The sequence below is a fragment of the Dendrobates tinctorius genome, unplaced genomic scaffold (assembly GCF_039654945.1).
Source record: "Dendrobates tinctorius isolate UK_male_01 unplaced genomic scaffold, ASM3965494v1 ptg000022l, whole genome shotgun sequence".
NCBI classification, from domain to species: Eukaryota; Metazoa; Chordata; class Amphibia; order Anura; family Dendrobatidae; genus Dendrobates; species Dendrobates tinctorius.
Window position 1 is genome coordinate 41,889,934 of NW_027361690.1, and position 19,377 is coordinate 41,909,310.

General features: G+C 41.1%; 1 protein-coding gene across 3 annotated transcripts in view; it reads right to left on the bottom strand.

The window, feature by feature from the left end:
* The window catches only part of VPS33B (VPS33B late endosome and lysosome associated), a 91,722-nt gene that overhangs the window by 56,843 nt on the left and 15,502 nt on the right, over positions 1-19,377 (bottom strand). For all 3 annotated transcript variants that reach the window (XM_073568641.1, XM_073568639.1, XM_073568640.1), the window contains exons 2-8: positions 14,660-14,776; positions 13,096-13,176; positions 12,810-12,871; positions 9,944-9,993; positions 4,061-4,128; positions 3,923-3,968; positions 2,922-3,016 (exon numbers count right to left, since the gene is read on the bottom strand). In XM_073568641.1, coding sequence (XP_073424742.1) covers positions 2,922-3,016; positions 3,923-3,968; positions 4,061-4,128; positions 9,944-9,993; positions 12,810-12,871; positions 13,096-13,176; positions 14,660-14,752 — 495 coding nt within the window. In that variant the 5' untranslated portion in view covers positions 14,753-14,776. The remainder of the gene's footprint in view (positions 1-2,921; positions 3,017-3,922; positions 3,969-4,060; positions 4,129-9,943; positions 9,994-12,809; positions 12,872-13,095; positions 13,177-14,659; positions 14,777-19,377) is intronic.

The window sequence follows — 19,377 nt, forward strand, 5'->3', positions numbered from 1 at the left end:
TGTTTCAGCACACGTCGGGGGTCGGAAGGGAAGTAGTGACGTTTTGAAATACCGACTTGATGGAATGGTCTGCGGGTGTCATGTTACGTTTGCAGAGCCTCTGATGTGCCTAAACAGTGGAAACCCCCCACAAGTGACCCCATTTTGGAAACTAGACCACCCAAGGAACTTATCTAGATGTGTGGTGAGCACTTTGAACCCCCCCAAGTGCTTCACAGAAGTTTATAACGCAGAGCCGTAAAAATAAAAAAAAATTTTTTTTTCACAAAAATCATTTTTTTTAGCCCCCAATATTTTATTTTCCCAAGGGTAACAGGAGAAATTAGACCCCCAAAGTTGTTGTGCAATTTTTCCTGAGTACGCTGATACCCCATATGTGGGGGTAAACCACAATTTGGGCACACGTCGGGGCTCGGAATGGAGGGAGCGCTGTTTGACATTTTGAACGCAAAATTGGCTGGAATAAATCGTGGCGCCATGTCGCGTTCGGAGACCCCGTGATGTGCCTAAACCCCTCAATTCTAACTCCAACTCTAACCCCAACACACCCCTAATCATAACCCTAACCCCAACACACCCCTAAACCTAATCCCAACTCTAACCCTAACCACAAGCCTAACCCTAATCCCAACCTACCCTAACCTTAACCCTAATTCCAGCCCTAACCCTATCTCTAACCTTAATTCCAACCCTAAATGGAAAAATTTTTTTTTTTTTTTTTTTTTTTTTATTTTATTATTTGTACCTGGCTATGGGGGTGATAAACGGGGGGTGTATTTACTTTTTTTTTCATTTTGATCACTGTGAGTTTATCACAGTGATCAAAATGAAATATGAATGGGCAGCCGGCAAATTCTGGGCGACGCCATCTTGGACAATGGCAGGCGCACTGCGCATGCGCCGGCCATTTTCCAAGATGGCGGCGAACATGATCCGGACGGCGGAACACTGAGAGCCACAGGAGGACATCGGAGGTACAGGGGGGGGGGGGGCAAAGGATGACGGCCCCTGCCAGTCGGTAGTGGGGGGGGGGGGGGTCGGGTGTTGGTGTCCAGCCATGTCCGATGCTATTGCAGCATCGGCCATGGCTGGATTGTAATATTTCACCAAATTTCATTGGTGAAATATTACAAATCGCTCTGATTGGCTGTTAAAAGTGAAGCCGACAATCAGAGAGATCGTAGGCACATGGGGGCTAAGCTACGCCCCCTGGGATTAACTATAGTTATTTATACCATCACGCCTACGGGGGAGTCATGGGTCGTTTAGGCACGACTTTTCATGACGCCTACGTAGGCGTCATGGGTCGTGAAGGGGTTAAATAGTTCTAGCTCACCTGTAAAATTCCTCGCCTCTTTGATTGTCCTGTAAGTTCTTCTGCAGTGATGACGTTCTGACTACCTTCAGGTGTCCACTGCGGTCAATCACTGGCCTCCGTGTTCACCTGAAGCCAGAGATACCATTAGTACTGAGGCCAGCAATTTGCTGCAGCGGTCAGAAGAAGGTAGCGTCATCACTCTATGAAACAAAGACCATTAGGATTACTAAAGCAAGGGTTTTTAAGAACACTTTTAGGCACAAAGATTTACAGACAGTTAAGATGTTAGGTATAAGTATAGACCAGAGTGCACACCTTGTTGTATGGGGAAAACATGATGATTCTATGTGGTCCTCAACCATCTGGGCACAGACATGGTTGTCTGGTGGCTGCTCACATGTCCAGTGTGGGAGCAAGGATGTAGTATGAAGTATTAATGGTCTACTGTGTGGACATCGAGAGAGAATAGGATCTCTTGACCCCTGTTTAGCTCCTCATAAAGTAGTAAAGTGGAAGGTTGCGGCTTTCTCCAGTGCAGTTTATGAGAGTTGAGAAATGCCAAGTTGTTTCGGCAATTTCCGCAATATACATTAGAAACAGTCACATGCAGGATGTAAATTACTTTGGAGAGCTGAAATGGGTAGAAAAACAACTCCGTTCTGCTGACAGGTCCCAATGACTCCCATCTATCAGATATATACTCTTGATAAGCCATAAATAACTCAGATGGTAATACCCCTTTATATTTCATAGGTAGTGGTTTACTTGGGCAATATGGGATTTGTACTAAAAAAGATTGTGCATCCCTGGTTATAGAGGGAGCCCAAAAAGGTAGAAAGTCAAGCAGGTCCCCATGAACTTTCTCGTAATTCCTCCATACTTCACAGGCTAGCAGGAATATGCTAACCAAGTGTGATTGAAAAATGTGTGCGTTTTCTGAATAATGATGTTAGGAAAATCTATCTACACATGATGCTATCGATTTATGACAGACATTGTGGTGATTTCATATGTGCCAGCACTGTATTGCTCTCCTTGTTGGTAGTGACATGCCTTACATGAAGGTGTAAGGAGACTTATAGGCCATGCCATGCTCATCTGGGAAAATAAAAATGAAAACTGTCTCTTGTGAGAACAAGAGGACTTGAACACTAGTGCCACCTACTGGAAGCAGCAATCCTAAAGGTCAATATTGACCCTTTAAAGAGCGTTATCAGAAGATTTAGGAAAAAAGCCAAACTAACAACATTATTGCAGACAAATATTTCAGGTTATGTGCCCCTCCTTAGCGCAAGAGATCTGATTTTACTGTATGAGAAGCCTCTGCCTGGGATCTGAGAGGTAACGTGTCTTCTTGTGGAGAGTGACATGCAGGTGTAAGGAGACTTATAGGCTATGCAATGCTCCTCTAGTAACTGACGAGGGGCAACACTCCGAAATACGTTTCTCCAAATAGGATAAAAGCCAAACCAGAAGCTCTAAGTCATGTGGCAAAACTTGTTAAAGGGCCAACACTAACTTTTAGGATTGCAACTTCCAATAAGTGACACTGGAGTTCAGGTCCTCTTCCTCTCTGAAGAGGCAATAGCACTGTAATACTCACAAGAAAATAGTCCCGATAAAATTCTGGTAGCTCCATACTGATGATATCATCATCCAAGGGGAGAAGATAAAAATGCCATTCATCACTGGTTACATCTGTGAAAAAAAAAACAAACAGGATTTTTGTCAGGTTATTCCAGTTTAGCTTTCTCATTTTCATAGAGGCAAGTTCTCATACAGTTTATACTGCGTTATAACACTACATAGTTGTTATATGTTAACCCCTCACCGACATATCATATACAGTTACACCATATGCCGGCTACTCAACTCTGATGAGAGCCTGAATTTTTGCTGACAGGTGATGGCTGTATTATTCAGGCATCATCTGCCTGAAAAAGATACATGTGGAGCTGATCTCCTCCCATTGCTGCTAACCTGTTAAATGTCAAAGGGGATGCTCTGTTACAATCGCCCATCAGTGCACGCAACGTGATGGCGGGGCTAGATGTGCTGCCATGACAGTTGGAGGTCTGCTGAAGACCCGTGTGCCTGCCATGACGGTACTCCTGTGAAAGTCAGCTCATGTTATGGATCTCAGAAAATGGATAAAAAAACTAAATTTTCATTTACAAAAATGTTTTTTCACCAATTAAAAAAAAAAAAAAAAATTTCATGTTTGGTATCGCTGTAATTGTCCAGACTTGATGAATCATAGCGCCAGCTCATTTCACCTTATAATGAACTCGGTAAATAAAAACGCCCCAAAAAATCAAAAATTGTACTCTTTTTCGCAGGACTTGGAATTTTATTTCCAGTACATCACATAATAAAATGGATGATGTTTTTCAAACATACAACTCATCCCACAAAATAACAAGCCCTCACATGGCGATATCGACTCTGAAATAATATTTACAAAAAATGTATGTGGGTGGGAGGGGGATAAAAGTGCAAAAACGGAAAATCACCCGTTTGGGAAGGGGTTAGTATTAATGTAAATTATCCCTCTACAAGAAACAAGATAAATTCAGATTATCATGATCTGCAGCTCCAACTTACCTCCATAAACACCTTCCTGCTCCAAAATCATATCACATGTGTAAAACTAAGAAAACAGTAAAAAAAATATTTGGCACTTCAATTCCAATGATTACAGGATATGAATTCAGAGACCGGAGAAGCACGGACAGCGCTTACCCGCTGAGGACTAAAAATTATCTTGTACTTCCGGCTTACACCCGCTTTCTTGTCTGCCTTTACGAGATCTAAAGAGGAGAAATTAGGCATTTTAGGTACGTGTTTTATGTCTATATGTCAGCAGGTATCTCTGGTAAGCCCACTTACTCTCTTTGACTTTATGGGCGTTAGTAGCCTATATAATCAGGAGGGGATCTTACATATCAGGTCATTTTGAAGAGACATTTATTAATGACTGACTAAGAGATTTGTCAGATTCCCCAGTGTCACATGGGGCATTTCTATAAGTCACCACATCCCCATACAGATAAGGCCTCCTTCATATGTCAGTGTCTCCGGTAGGTGTGGGGACAGTTTTCACGCGTAACGGAGACACTTACACACGTAGTCCCATTCAAATGTATGGTGATGCGCACATTTCAATGTGTTTCCACGGGCAGTGTCTCCTTGGGCAAAACATGTTGCCCTGTCCATTTTTTTACCAGCATATGTCCCGCAAATATGCATACTGATGACTCACGGATGACATTCGTCATCCACTCTGACCTCTTTTGGATATACTATATACTTTATGCACTTTAGAACTATGATATTGTCCTATTTATGGTCAGGTGTGTCCTCTTGGACACCGATATATCTATTTGTATTATTCATCCTTCAGTATTTAATTTTCTTTTGGTGCAATATCTTGTATATATTACTATTATGTATGCCCCCCATGGTTTGTTGCTGTTTGTATGTGCAGGCACTCCTCTTAGTTGTGCCACCACTTCACCAATGTCTTTAATAAAGGTGTTTTAATTTTCAAATTACCCTTTGCATCCTTAATGTGATTCTTTTATATTCAGGTCTGTCTCCATTGGTATCACCATAGCTCATATTAAGTAAATTAAAAAAACGGAGTAGTGTCCCCCTTAATTTTCCGAACCAGCTTTGGCAACTCCAATAGCTGGGGACTGGTGTTAGTATTCTGAGAAGGGGCCAATAGCCATAAAGGCTCCCAGCCCATCAATATCCATGGCCCCTTGCTAGCCTATTAATATCAGCCTCAGCAGTCTGTTTAGCCTTTGCCAGTTATTAAAATGGATCACACGTAATGTTTTTAAGGTCCCCCTTTTTACTAACTAATAAAGGCGAAAAAAAAAGTGGTGAGCTGTTATTAGGCTGGGAACAGTTATGGCTATTGGCCCCTTCCCAGAATATTAACACCATCCCCCAGCAGTCTGCTTTCCCTCAGCTGGTTAAAAAAATTAAAGGGAACCCCACGCCGCTTTTTTTTTTTCAATTTATTTAATACGTGCGATACAAAGACAGTGGGTGCTAACTCCAACACTCATCAGCGTCGCCTGGTCAAAAGAAGACCAGGCTACAATGATGACGGTTGTAGCTCACGTTATTCCCAGGAATCGTGTACAGACTACAACCGTAATCAGTGTCGCCTGGTCTCGCTGATAACAGGAAGACCAGGCGACAATGATGAGAGCTGGATTTAGAACCTGGGAACAGTGCTAACTGTATGGCTTTTCCCAGATACCGGTACATATCACACTGATGGTGCAAACTGACGGCACAAGGATGCCACAGGGATGTTACACACAAACCTGGATATCACCAGTACTGGTTTTTCCATTATTGGAAATACCAGGATGTGTGAAAGAGGCTTAACACCGATCCTGATCATACCTTGTATTGCCACTTTAACCCCTTTCCTACATTGGACGTACTATTCCGTCCATGTGACCTGGGACCTAAGTCCCAAGGACGGAATAGTACGTCTAATGCGATCAGCGGCGCTCACGTGGTGAGCGCCGCTGATCGCAGCCGGGTGTCAGCTGATTATCACAGCTGACACCCGTCACGGACCGCCCCCGACACGTTAACCCCTGGCACACCACAATCAAACATGATCGCGGTGTACCGGGGATTAAAGGAAGCATCGGCAGGGAGGGCGCTCCCTCTGTGCTTCCCTGCGACCCCCACAGCAGCGCAATGTGCAGCGCTACTGCGGGGGGCTCTTTCCCTGCAGGTCTCCGGATCCAAGATGGAATAAGACATTGGATCACGAATATCAAAAGATCATTTTATTCAGCTTCCTATGACCTACATGCTCATATGGACGGCTCAGGAGGGTTGATCCTACTGACAGATTCCCTTTAACCCCTTCACTACCAAGGGTGGTTTGCACGTTAACTCCCGTGCCAATTTTTACAATTCTGACCACTGTCTCTTTATGAGGTAATACCTCTGAAACGCTTTCATGGATCCCGGTGATTCTGACAGTTTTCTCGTGACATACTGTACTTCTTGTTAGTGGTAAAATTTCATTCAAATAACTTGTGTTTATTTGTGAAAAAAACTGAAATTTGGCGAAAGTTTTGAAAATTTCGCAATTTTCCAATTTTGAATTTTTATGCCCTTAAATCACAGAGATGTGGCACACAAAAAACTTAATAAGCAACATTTCCCACATATTTACTTTACATCAGCACAATTTTGGAACCAAAATTGTTTTTTGTTAGGAATTTATAAGGGTTGAAAGTTGACCAGCGATTTCTCATTTTAACAACACCATTTTATTTTTACAGACCACATCACATTTGAAGTCATTTTGAGGGGTCTATATGATAGAAAATACCCAAAAGTGACACCATTCTAAAAACTGCACCCCTTAAAGTGCTCAAAACCACATTCAAGAAGTTTATTAACCCTTCAGGTGCTTCACAGGAATTTTTTGAATATTTAAAAAAAAAAAAAAATGAACATTTTACTTTTTTTCACAAAAAAAAAAATACTTCAGGTTCAATTTTTTTTATTTTACCAAGGGTAACAGGAGAAATTGGTCTGCAAAAGCTATTGTGCAGTTTGTCCTGAGTATGCTGATACCTGATATGTGGGGGGGACCCACTGTTTCGGTGCATGGCAGAGCTCAGAAGGGAAGGAGCGCCGTTTGACTTTTTCAATGCAAAATTGGCTGGAATTCAGATCGGACACCATGTCACGTTTGGAAAGCCCCTGATGTACCTAAACAGTGGAAACCCCCCACAAGTGACCCCATTTTGGAAACTAGACCCCCCAAGGAACTTATCTAGATGTGTGGTGAGAACTTTGAACCCTCAAGGGCTTCACAGAAGTTTATAACGTACAGCCGTACAATTAAAAAATCATATTTTTCCACAAAAATGATCTTTTCACCCTCAATTCTTATTTTTCCAAGGCTAACAGGACCCTAAAAGTTATTGTGCAATTTGTCCTGAGTATGCTGATACCCCATATGTGGGTGTAAACAACTATTTGGGCGCATGGCAGAGCTCGGAAGGGAAGCAGCGCCATTTGACGTTTTTGGCTGGAATTGAGATCGGACACCATGTCGCGTTTGGAAAGCCCCTGATGTACCAAAACAGCGGAAACCCCCCACAAATGACACCATTTTGGAAACTAGACCCCAAGGAACTTATCTAGATGTGTGGTGAGCACTTTGAACCCCCCAGTGCTTCACAGAAGTTTATAATGCCCGGGCGGGAAAATAAAAAAGTCGTATTTTTTCCACAAACATGATCATTTAGTCACCAATTTTTTTTATTTTCCCAAGGGTACCAGGAGAAATTGTACCCCAAAAGTTGTTGTCCAATTTGTCCTGAGTACACTGATACCTCATATGTGGGAGAAAACTACTGTATGGGCACACGTCGGGGCTCGGAAGGGAAGTAGTGACGTTTTGGAATGCAGACTTTGATGCAATGGTCTGCGGGTGTCATGTTGCCTTTGGAGAGCCCCTGATGTACCTAAACAGTGGAAATCCCCCCACAAATGACACCATTTTCGAAACTAGACCCCCTAAGGAACTTATCTAGATGTGTCGTGAGCACATTGAACCCCCAAGTGCTTCACAGAAGTTTATAACGCCTGGGCGTGAAAATAAAAAAAGTCATTTTTTTCCACAAAATGATATTTTTGCCCCCAATTTTTTATTTTCCTAAGGGCAACAGGAGAAAGTGGACCCCTAAAGTTGTTTTGCAATTTGTCCTGAGTAGGCTGATACCCCATATGTGGGGGTAAACCACTGTTTGGGCGCATGGCAGAGCTTGGAAGGGAAGGAGCACCGTTTGACTTTTTCAACGCAGAATTGGCTGGAATTGAGATCAGATGCCATGTTGCGTTTGGAGAGCACCTGATGTGCCCAAACAGTGGAAACCCCCCAATTCTAACTCCAACCCTAACCCCAACACACCCCTAACCCTAATCTCAGCCCTAGTCCTAGCCCCAACCCTAGCCCTAATGGGAAAATGGAAATACTTTTTTTAATTTTATTTTTCCCTAACTAAGGGGGTGATAACGGGGGGTTTGATTTACTATTTATGGCGGTTTTTATATTTGGCAGCGGTCACACGCTAAAAGACGCTTTTTATTGCAAAAATAGTTTTTGCATCACCACATATTGAGAGCTATAATTTTTCCATATTTTGACCCACCGAGTCATGTCAGGTCTTATTCTTTGCGGGACGAGTTGACGTTTTTATTGGTATCATTTTCGGGCATGTGACATCTTTTGATCGCTTTTTATTCCGATTGTTGGAACACAGAATGAACAAAAACCAGTGTTTCATGAATTTCTTTTGGGGGGTGCGTTTACACCGTTCTGCGTGCGGTAAAATTGATAAAGCTGTTTTATTCTTCGGGTCAGTACGGTTACAGCGATACCTCATTTAGGTTTTTTTTTTTTAGGTTTTATCGCTTTTATGCAATGAAAACAATTTTATATAAAAAATAATTATTTTTGCATCGCTTTATTCTGCGAGCTATAACTTTTTTTTATTTTTTCGCTGATGACGCTGTATGGCGGCTCGTTTTTTGCGGGACAAGATGACGTTTTCAGCGGTACCATGGATATTTATATGCGTCTTTTTGATCGTGTGTTGTTGCACTTTTTGTTCGGCGGTATGATAATAAATCATTTTTTGCTTCGTTTTTTATTTTTTAAGGGGTTTGCTAAAGGGGTTAACTAATGGGACAGTTTTATAAGGCAGGTCGTTACGGACGCAGCGATACCAAATATGTGTACTTTTATTGTTTTGGGTTTTTTTTTTATTTCCAAAAAATGAATTAGGGAATTTTTTTTTTTTTCTTTAATTTATTTAGCGATTTTTTTTTTAAATTATTTTTACACTTTTTTTTTTTTTTTTTAAACTTTATTAGGTTGTCCCAGGGGGGACATCACTGTCCTGTGACAGATCGCTGATCTGTCGCATCACAGATCACTGTGACAGATCAGCGATCTGTCACAGGCATAGACGCAGACTTCCTCATGCCTGCGCTTTGCAGGCACTGAGGAAGTCAGCTCCCTGTCGCCATCTTGGATTCAGGGACCTGCAGGGATGGAGCTCCCTGCAGCAGCGCTGCACATTGCCGTCCGTGACCGCCCCTGACAACATTGTGCCGGGTGTCAGCTGTGATAATCAGCTGACACCCGGCCGCGATCAGCGGCGCTCACCACGTGGGCGCCGCTGAACGCTATGACGTAATATTCCGTCTATGGGACTTAGGTCCCAGGTCACATGGACGAATATTACGTCCATTGTAGGAAAGGGGTTAAACATATACATAATGAGACTAGTGTTATACTGATTTGTAGACAGTGTCTAATATCTACTGAACAGCTCTGTGACAATCTATGTCATCTTCCTGTGTGAATACGGTGCTGTATTTCCAAGCCACAAATGTTCCAAACCTTCAGTCTTCTAGTGCCATATTTCACAGCGCAACCTTTTCAGTCACATTATTACTTGGAAGAAAAGTCAAGTGTTTAGTTAAAAAAAAAAAAAAAAAAAGAGGCGGCGACTGCAATATGAACATCCATCTGCTGGAAGAAGAAGGAAATTTACTTACTGGTAATATGCTTCACATGTTTGACACGTGGTCTGATGAGAAAGCACAACCTAGAGACAAATCGCACCAGAAAAAGTTATTACAATGTATGAAACAACGATGTTCTGCCATTATGTAGTATGTCTATCACCATCCCAAATGTACATAACAGGCCAATCATAACTAGATTTTAATGATTGGGAAAATCTCTTTTCTCTTTAAGAATTTGTGTGTAATATATATATATATATATATATATATATATATATATATATATATATATATATATATATATATATATACACATACACACATACACACATATACACACACATAAATATACACACTGCTCAAAAAATATAGGGAACACTTAGACAACACAGTGTAACTCCAAGGAAATCACACTTCTGTGAAATCAGCCAGTCCAGTTTTGAAGCAACACTGATTGTGATTCGATTTCTCCTGCTGTTGTGCAAATGGTACAGACAACAGGTAGAAACGGTATGCAATTAGCAAGACAGCCCCTATAAAGGTGTGGTTCTGCAGGGGTGACCATAGATCATTTCTCTGTTCTCATTCTTTTTAGCTGTTGTGTTGGTCACTTTGCATTTTGTCATTGCTCTCACCCCTAAAGGTACTGTACAGTAGCATAAGGAGGTGTCTACAACCCACAGATGTTGCTCAGATAGTGCAGCTCATTCAGGCTGGCACATTAATGTGACCTGTGGCAAGAAGGGTAGCTGTGCCTGTCAGCACAGTGTCCGGAGAAAGGAGCAGATACCTGGAAACAGGCCAGTACACAAGGAGACGTGCAGGAGGTCATAGGAGAGCAACAACCCAGCAGCAGGACCACTACCTCCTCCTTTGTGCAAAAAGGACCAGGAGAAGTGCCAGAGCCCTGCAAAATGACTTCCCGTAGGCCACTAACATCCATGTGTCTGCTCAAACTTTCAGAAACAGAATCCATGAGAGTCTACAAGTGGGTGTTGGGCTTACAGCCCAACACATGCAGGGCAATTGGCATTTGTCAGAGAACACCAAGATTGGCAGCGTCGACATTGGCACCCTGTGCTCTTCACCGATGAGAGTAGGTTCACACTGAGCACATGTGACAGAGTTTGGAGACGCCGTGGAGAATGTTCTGCTGCCTGCAACATCCTCCAGCATGACCAGTTTGGCTGTGGGGGAGTAAAGATGTGAGGAGGAATTTCTTTGCAGGGCTGCACAGCCCTCCAAGTGCTAGCCAGAGGTACCCTGACTGCCATTAGGTACTGGAATGTGATCCTCAGACCCATCGTGAGACCATATGCAGTTGCAATGGGCCCTAGGTTCCTTCTGATGCATGACTATGCTAGGCCTCATGGGGCTGAAGTGTGTCAGCAGTTTCTGCGTGATGAAGGCATTGATGTTATGGACTGGCCCGCCTGTTCCTCAGACCAGAATCCAATCGAGCACATATGGGACATCATGTCTAGTTCCATCAACCAACGTCACGTTGCACCACAGACTGTCAAAGAGTTGACTGATGCTTTAATCCAGGTCTGGGAGGAGATCCCTCAGGAGAACATCCGCTGCCTCATCAGGAGCATGCCCAGGCATGTAGAGGCCATATACACTCCTGAGCATCATTTCCTTGTCTTGAGGGATTTCCACTGAAGTTGAATCGGCCTGTAATTTGATTTTCCACTTTGATTTTGAGTAACATTCCCAACCCCTGACCTCCATGGGATATTAACTTGGATTTACATTGATATTTTGTATGTTCTAATGCTCCCAACGCATTCCACTATGTAATGAATAAAGATTTGCAACTGGAATATTTAATTCAACAATATCTAGGATGCGGGATTTTAGTGTTCCTTTTATTCTTTTGAATAATATATCCAATGATTTACAAATTCTTAAAGACACTTTTCCCTTTATTGTGTCCCTGCGGGATTAAAATATCAGGACAAAACGTTTTCAACAAATAGTAATCCAGCACCATTAACAAGATTGGCCACTACTTTAACACTGATAAGTCATCAATGTCTGAGAGGCTGGGGTTAATAAACTTCTTGAATGTGGTTTTGAGCACTTTGGGGGGTGCAGTATTTAGAATGGTGTCACTTTTAGGGTATTTTATGTCATATTGACCCCCCAAACTGAGGTAGTCCTTCAGAAAAATGGTTTTGTCAATTTTGTTGGAAAAATGATAACTCAATGGTCAACTTTTAACCCTTATAGCGTCCTAACAAAAAAAAAAAATATATGTTTCCAAAATTGTGCTGATGTAAAGTTGACATGTGGGAAATGTTATTTATTAACTATTTTGTGTGACACCACTCTCTGATTTAAAGGTACAAAAATTAAAAGTTTGAAAATTGCAAAATTTTCAAATCCTTTTCCAAATTTCTGTTTTTTTTCCATATATAAAAGCAAGTCATATTGAAGAAATTTTTCCACTAACATGAAGTACAATAGGTCATGAAAAACTAATCTCAGAATCCGTTGAAGCGTTCCAGAGCTCTAACCTCATAAAGTGACAGTGGTCAGAATGGTAAAATTTGGTCTGGTCATTAAGGTCAAAATTGGCTTGGTCACTAAGGGGTTAAAATACTGACCAAATACTGAACGTGTGAAAGTGGTCTAAAAACATACACATGCAATTAATGCAGTTAGTGTCCATTCACACAAACTGTTTGGGCAACATACATCTGCTGTCAGGTTCCTTTTACAAACAGGTCTTTTCTCATCCGATTCAATATCTGTTGTGGTAGTATCTACTAATTACATTTTTAGTATTACTGAAAAAATAGCATTCGGAAATTAAAGGAAAATTAATACTTAATGATTTATGTCACAGAATATAAATATGTAAGAAAAAGGAGAAAGAACCATTACTTACTGATCAGCGTTGGTATAAATGGGCTTGTTCTCCAACTTATATAGTTTGTCTATATCATGTTGCTATAATAATACAAATAATTGATGTAATAAATCAGATTTATCAACAGATCTAAATCCACTATAAATTCAATGAAAAGGGTTTATCCACTGGTGAACACATTTTTAATGTCCAGGTGCTGGTCGGGAAGGTAGGTATGCTTTCTATCTAATTTAACTCCGCACACTGAGGCCATTAAAAGTTGTTATCCAGTGTCCCGCCCCATATACTGTATATTGTATGGTACCTTTAATATTGAGACATTGGCAATCCGATCCAAAGGACTCATCAACTCAGGTTCAATGAACAAATCTTTTTTTCCAGGCAGCTGTAAGTAAAATATATACATAGATGTTAAAACTGGAGCACATGTTAGAACAAACGATATGTTCGAGGGTAAAACATAACATAGGGCCATAAGCTAACTTATTGATAATGAGACCGCTCTCTGTTTTCTTTCTACATAAAGAATATATGAAGGAAGCCAGACATATGCCCTCACAAGAGCCGATACAAAAAAAAGGGAAAAATGGATGGATTACAAAATGCTGGCCTAAGTGGTCAGCGGGGTCAGTGTACATGGCTGCGCAGAAATACTTCTCACTGTGCCAAATGAAAGACGTTGTTCAAAACAGCCCAATGAATGAAGCAGAATGAACTGTAATGGACACTGGAACATCAGGTTAGGAGCCAACGTAACACAAGCCAAGCTGTTTGAGAAACAGTATAACAATAAGGGGAGAGTAACCCGGCCTGACAGCTCGGACGGGGATCACAACGCAATGCTGGGACTGACCGTCAGCTCTCCTGACAGGAGGGCGAAAGCATGTATTTCTATGTCATGCTCAGGTAGGGAGAGCCGACAACCAGTCTGAGCATTGCGTTGCGATCCCCATCCGGGTAATATGGCCGCAAGACTCTCCTCTAAGGAGCAGATCTGTAAGGTCTCATGAGCCCATTTTATTGACCCAGTGGTCCTATATTAAGACTTGGTACTGCAAGAATCTCAAAATACAGATACAGCCCCCTTTGTATGGCGCTTCATCACACTACCAAGCCCAGTGGCTTATTTTCGGTGAAAGACTTGCAATAAACAAAAGGGATGGATGGGGATGACTCTTCCCCTGGATCTCCTATATTATAGTAGCAGGATTTTTCCAAATCTCAAACATGTTCTAGGAAAAATCTGCAGTGGGAAATAGTATGTGGTGCGGAGCAAAGCACAGCATGAAAGCAGAACATTTACTGCGCTGCCACATTGAAATTTGCAAAAATTTGTAAAATGTGTAGTTGTAGAGAAAAATGTGCACATATGAGAATGGGCCTTACACGCCGGCTATAGATCAATGTTACATGCATTATTCTATCTCAGGGTTCCCCAACAGGTCATGTTCTCAGGATCGGTGAGAATTCCATCACGTACACAGCCAATACTAAGGAAATGCAGAAAACATGACCTGTTGGTGGCTCTTGAGGACTGGAGTTGGGGAACACTGGTCTACAGTCTACCCATGAGGTGCGGGATGAAGACTGTTGTAAATAGGACTGTGTCCAGGGACGTATTCTTTTCAGCATGTAAATGATGGTATGACGCATGAATGTCACTCATGACGAGAGCCAATAGCTCGAAACAGAGCGTGTCTGCAAATTGAGATTCTGATTTGGCTTTTATCCTAAGTCATATTACAAGACTCGTTAAAGGGTTGATTGTGACTTGTAGGATCACTACTACCAACAGGTGGCGCTATAGAGTTCAAGTCCTCTTTTTCTCTGAAGAGGCAATTTGCACACTCATTGTGTTAGACACCGACCTGCTCCAGAAGATAGATAAGCTGGTCTCGTGCCAACCTCTTTAGTATGGTGAAGTCAGGAAGCTCTGGAGCATCGAGCCGTTCTGATGCCATCACTGCCCTCTCTTTCTAGTCCACCTAAAAGAAAAAGACCATCAATAAGTTAACAATTCCTATCTTCACAAACAGTTGTTTTTTTTAGTCTACAGGGTGGGCCATTTATGTGGATACACCTAAAAAAAATGGGAATGGTTGGTGAGATCAACTTCCTGTTTGTGGCACATTAGTATATGGGAGGGGGAGAAACTTTTCAAGAAGGGTGGTGACCATGGCGGCCATTTTGAAGTCGGACTATTTGGAGCCAACTTTATAAATGGCCCACCCTGTAATTAGAATTTGCACTTGATATGTCAAGTAGTGAAAGTGCAATTCCCATCTCGTGCCATGTATTTTATATCTGGGGAAACTAAATTACAAGCCTTATGGCCAGCATTGTAACTATGAAACCTGTCAGCCAACTTTGCCCGTATCCTACATGGTTATTTTGTAATATGGGAGCAGTAGATTTATTACTACATAAGTTCATCATTTCCTTTATTTCAACAGAACAAATTATGCTATAATTTCTATCACTGTGACCAAATATCGGTGCTGGCGATGACTTGTGGAGCGTTTCGCCTCTCTATACGGAGCATACTTGGCCAGGCTCTGACACAGGATTACCAAATTAATTTTTTTTTCTGGACAATTTATCAAAAAATCACGACCGGCCAACATTTTTTTACAGACGTATTAGAAAACCGTAATAAATCATTTTGATTATCAGTGACACGTCTATAATTCTGATATGTAGACGTCGGCTGCATTCATTGCAAAATGACGATAATTACAATCATAATATTCTGTTTAAGAGTCTTTAGCTTAAAGGGAATCTGTCACCCTTTTTTTGGCTTTGCAGCTGCTGGCATAGACATCGGGGGCTAATCTACAGCATTCTGACTCCGGCTCCGACTCCTTCATAAATGGCCAATTCATAACAACAAATTTACTGTTGTAAAATATTAAACATCGTGCTTATTCAGTTTCTCACCATCATATAAGTAATCAGACCACTTAGAGCAAAAACTACATTTATTAGAATACAATTAGAATATAGCAAATAACTTTTATAAACTTTTCTAAACTGTAAGTAAATATGCAATAAACACTTTTATGCAGTTAATAAGAAGAAATCTATAAATTTGTCCTCAGAAAAAGTATTGCCTCTGTCAGATCCTCCTTCATGGATGCCCTCAAATCTGATCTAATTATTTTGATAGCAGAGAACAACCTCTCTACACTAACTTGTGTTGGTGGCAAAGCAGTAACCACTCGGGCAACATCTCTGACAGTGTCAGGATACAGAGGAATCACTTGTTGCACTGTTATTTTTGATGAACGGTCAAATTTCTCAATTTCTTTTAGTGCACATGAAAAATTCTGCCGAAATGTACTGGCTGTGTTCCTTGATGGGGATGACTCTTCTATGCGGGAACGCTTTGCACGGTCCTTGTGATCCAAATATTTTTCGAAATTAAATTCTTCATCAGTTGATGATGAGGGTGAAGATGTGGCAGGACGACCAAATTCTTCTTGTTCCTCCTGACTGTTCTGCAACCCTTTCATCCTTACTGCTATTTCAAACAGAGCTTCTTTTCCTTTACTTAGCTGTTGATCATCTAGAAGAATCCGATGCATTGGGTCTACATAAACAGCTGCCAAAAGAATGTTATTTTGTAATAGTAGCTCCTCTCTCCGTTTCATTGATGTAGCAATGCCACTTGCAATTAACCCTCCTCTTTGGGACAGGCGAAACATCAGGTTCTTCCACTCCTTTAAGAAAATACCTGGAGTTAAGTCCTCTGCTTGTAATTTTTTAGCCACTATAAATGGGTGCTCCAGCAATTTTTCCAGCTCAGTCACCTGATTCCACTGACTTTTATTTAGCGTCAGTTGAGGGTTAGCCATGTCTACAAGAAAGGTTTTCAGTTCAACCAAGCGCTGAATCATTAAGTAAGTACTGCCCCATCGTGTTGCTTGATCAATAATTGCCCCTTTTCCAGCACGTCTCTTCAAAATTGAGTCAACTTTAGGGGTTCTGGCAACAGTAGCCAATTTTCTCACCTTGCCAATCAGTGCAGCAGCATGTCCTTCTTGCAGACTGTCTCTTATAGCCAGCTGTAGCGTATGCACAACACAGCGCATGTGATGAATGATAGAACATATTGACACAATTTCAACAAGATCATCTAAACTATCATGTTGCTGTTCATCTGAAGCAACTTCAGTTTGCTCCTCAGTTACAATACTGTGTTCCTCTATTTCAAACATTTCTGTGTCTGTGGACCCAGAATGTTCTTCTAGCTGCTGGTCACCATCATTACACTCATTCATTAGCTTAATAGTACTTATCATATTTGAAGCATTGTCAGTTACGACAGAAAGAACTTGCTCTTTTTTAAGTTCATAGTCTTGCAGAACCTTTTCCACCAAGACCTGGAGAAACTCACTGGTGTGATGAGCTTTGGTGTCTTTTACTGCCAATGTCTTGGTAACTATTTCATTTTTGTCACAAACAAATCGGACATTGATGGCAAAATAGTTCACTCTGTGACGTGTGCAGGCATCCATTTTAAGAAACAGAAAGCGTCCCTTGAGAGTTTTTTTAAGTTCTTCCTTTTGTTTAAAAGCTTCTTCGATTACTAATTTTCTAATACTCTCTCTCTCCAGAGAAACACCAAGCTTGCGGGCCATTTCCCCATTCAGACACATAAAAGCTGGTCGTGAAAATAATGAAATAGGCACACTATCCTTTACAACAAGCTCTATGATCTGTTTTTTAAATGTATCTACTGTCATTGTCACAGTAACTTTGTCACTGACAAAATATCTTGCAACTGATGGCTGCAAAGTTCTCTGCTCCTTTGTTTGGCTGGAAGAGCTGGGCACTGGTTCATTGGTTTGGATGCAGTCTCTCTCATCCACTGCTTTCAGTACTTCTGGATGAAAGTGCTGTAAATGTCTCTTTAGATTAGAAGCTCTGGTAGGAGCATTTTTATCTTTGCCTGAATATGCACTCATCTTGGCTTCACAGCATTTGCTTTCGTCTGGATCATTTGTCATACACTGACAGACATAATGTTTTCTATCTTGAGTGATGGTGAAATGTTCAAATACAGCTGATTTAATGTGATGCTTCTTTGACATTCTCAGGTTTTTAATTCTGCATTCACAATCCAAATGACAATTGTTTTTCCTAAAAACAATTGTACAAAATTATTGCCAGGTCGTACAACTGATATAGTGGTCAGTAATACTGTTATTATTCCTCATGTACTCACAGTTAACTGATGCAAAGTTTGTTGAAAGGATAATACTTCTTACAGTCTTCCTCTTCTGAGTAGCAGGCAGCTGTGAGATGCTTGGAAGACGCACACCTAGTATGATCTAGTCTAGAGGAGGAGCTTTACTACTAAGAATTTGCAACACATTTTCACTTTCAGTTTCATACATTGTAAGTAGGGGGGTTGGGGCAGCATGAGGTTAACCAAGTATAAGATTAGATAAGGGCAGTGGAGAACAGTGACACACAAGAAGTAAGAAATGTCTCTATCTCCAGCAGAACTGCTTATCACTGTTCATAGTTTGATAGAACATATATATTTGAGTAACATTTATAAAATTCATATGAAAGTTCAATTATGAAATATTAATACATTTTTTTTAAAGCTGGAGTCGGAGTCGGTACATTTCTACCGACTCCAACCAAAACTAACTCCGACTCCACAGCCCTGGACAGTAGTAGTCCCATCATCCGGCCTATGTGTTGAATGTAAAAAAAAAAAAATACATACTACATGCTACATACAGGCTACATGCTACATACATACTACATGCATGCAACATGCATACTACATATATACTACATGCATGCAACATACATATATACTACATGCAACATACATACTACATGCATGCAACATACATACTACATGCATGCAACATACATACTACATGCATGCAACATACATACTACATGCATGCAACATACATACAACATGCATGCAACATGCATGCAACATGCATGCAACATGCATACTACATGCATGCAACATGCATACTACATGCATGCAACATGCATACTACATGCATGCAACATGCATACTACATGCATGCAACATGCATACTACATGCATGCAACATGCATACTACATGCATGCAACATGCATACTACATGCATGCAACATGCATACTACATGCATGCAACATGCATACTACATGCATGCAACATGCATACTACATGCATGCAACATGCATACTACATGCATGCAACATGCATACTACATGCATGCAACATGCATACTACATGCATGCAACATGCATACTACATGCATGCAACATGCATACTACATGCATGCAACATGCATACTACATGCATGCAACATGCATACTACATGCATGCAACATGCATACTACATGCATGCAACATGCATACTACATGCATGCAACATGCATACTACATGCATGCAACATGCATACTACATGCATGCAACATGCATACTACATGCATGCAACATGCATACTACATGCATGCAACATGCACACTACATGCATGCAACATGCATACTACATGCATGCAACATGCATACTACATGCATGCAACATGCATACTACATGCATGCAACATGCATACTACATGC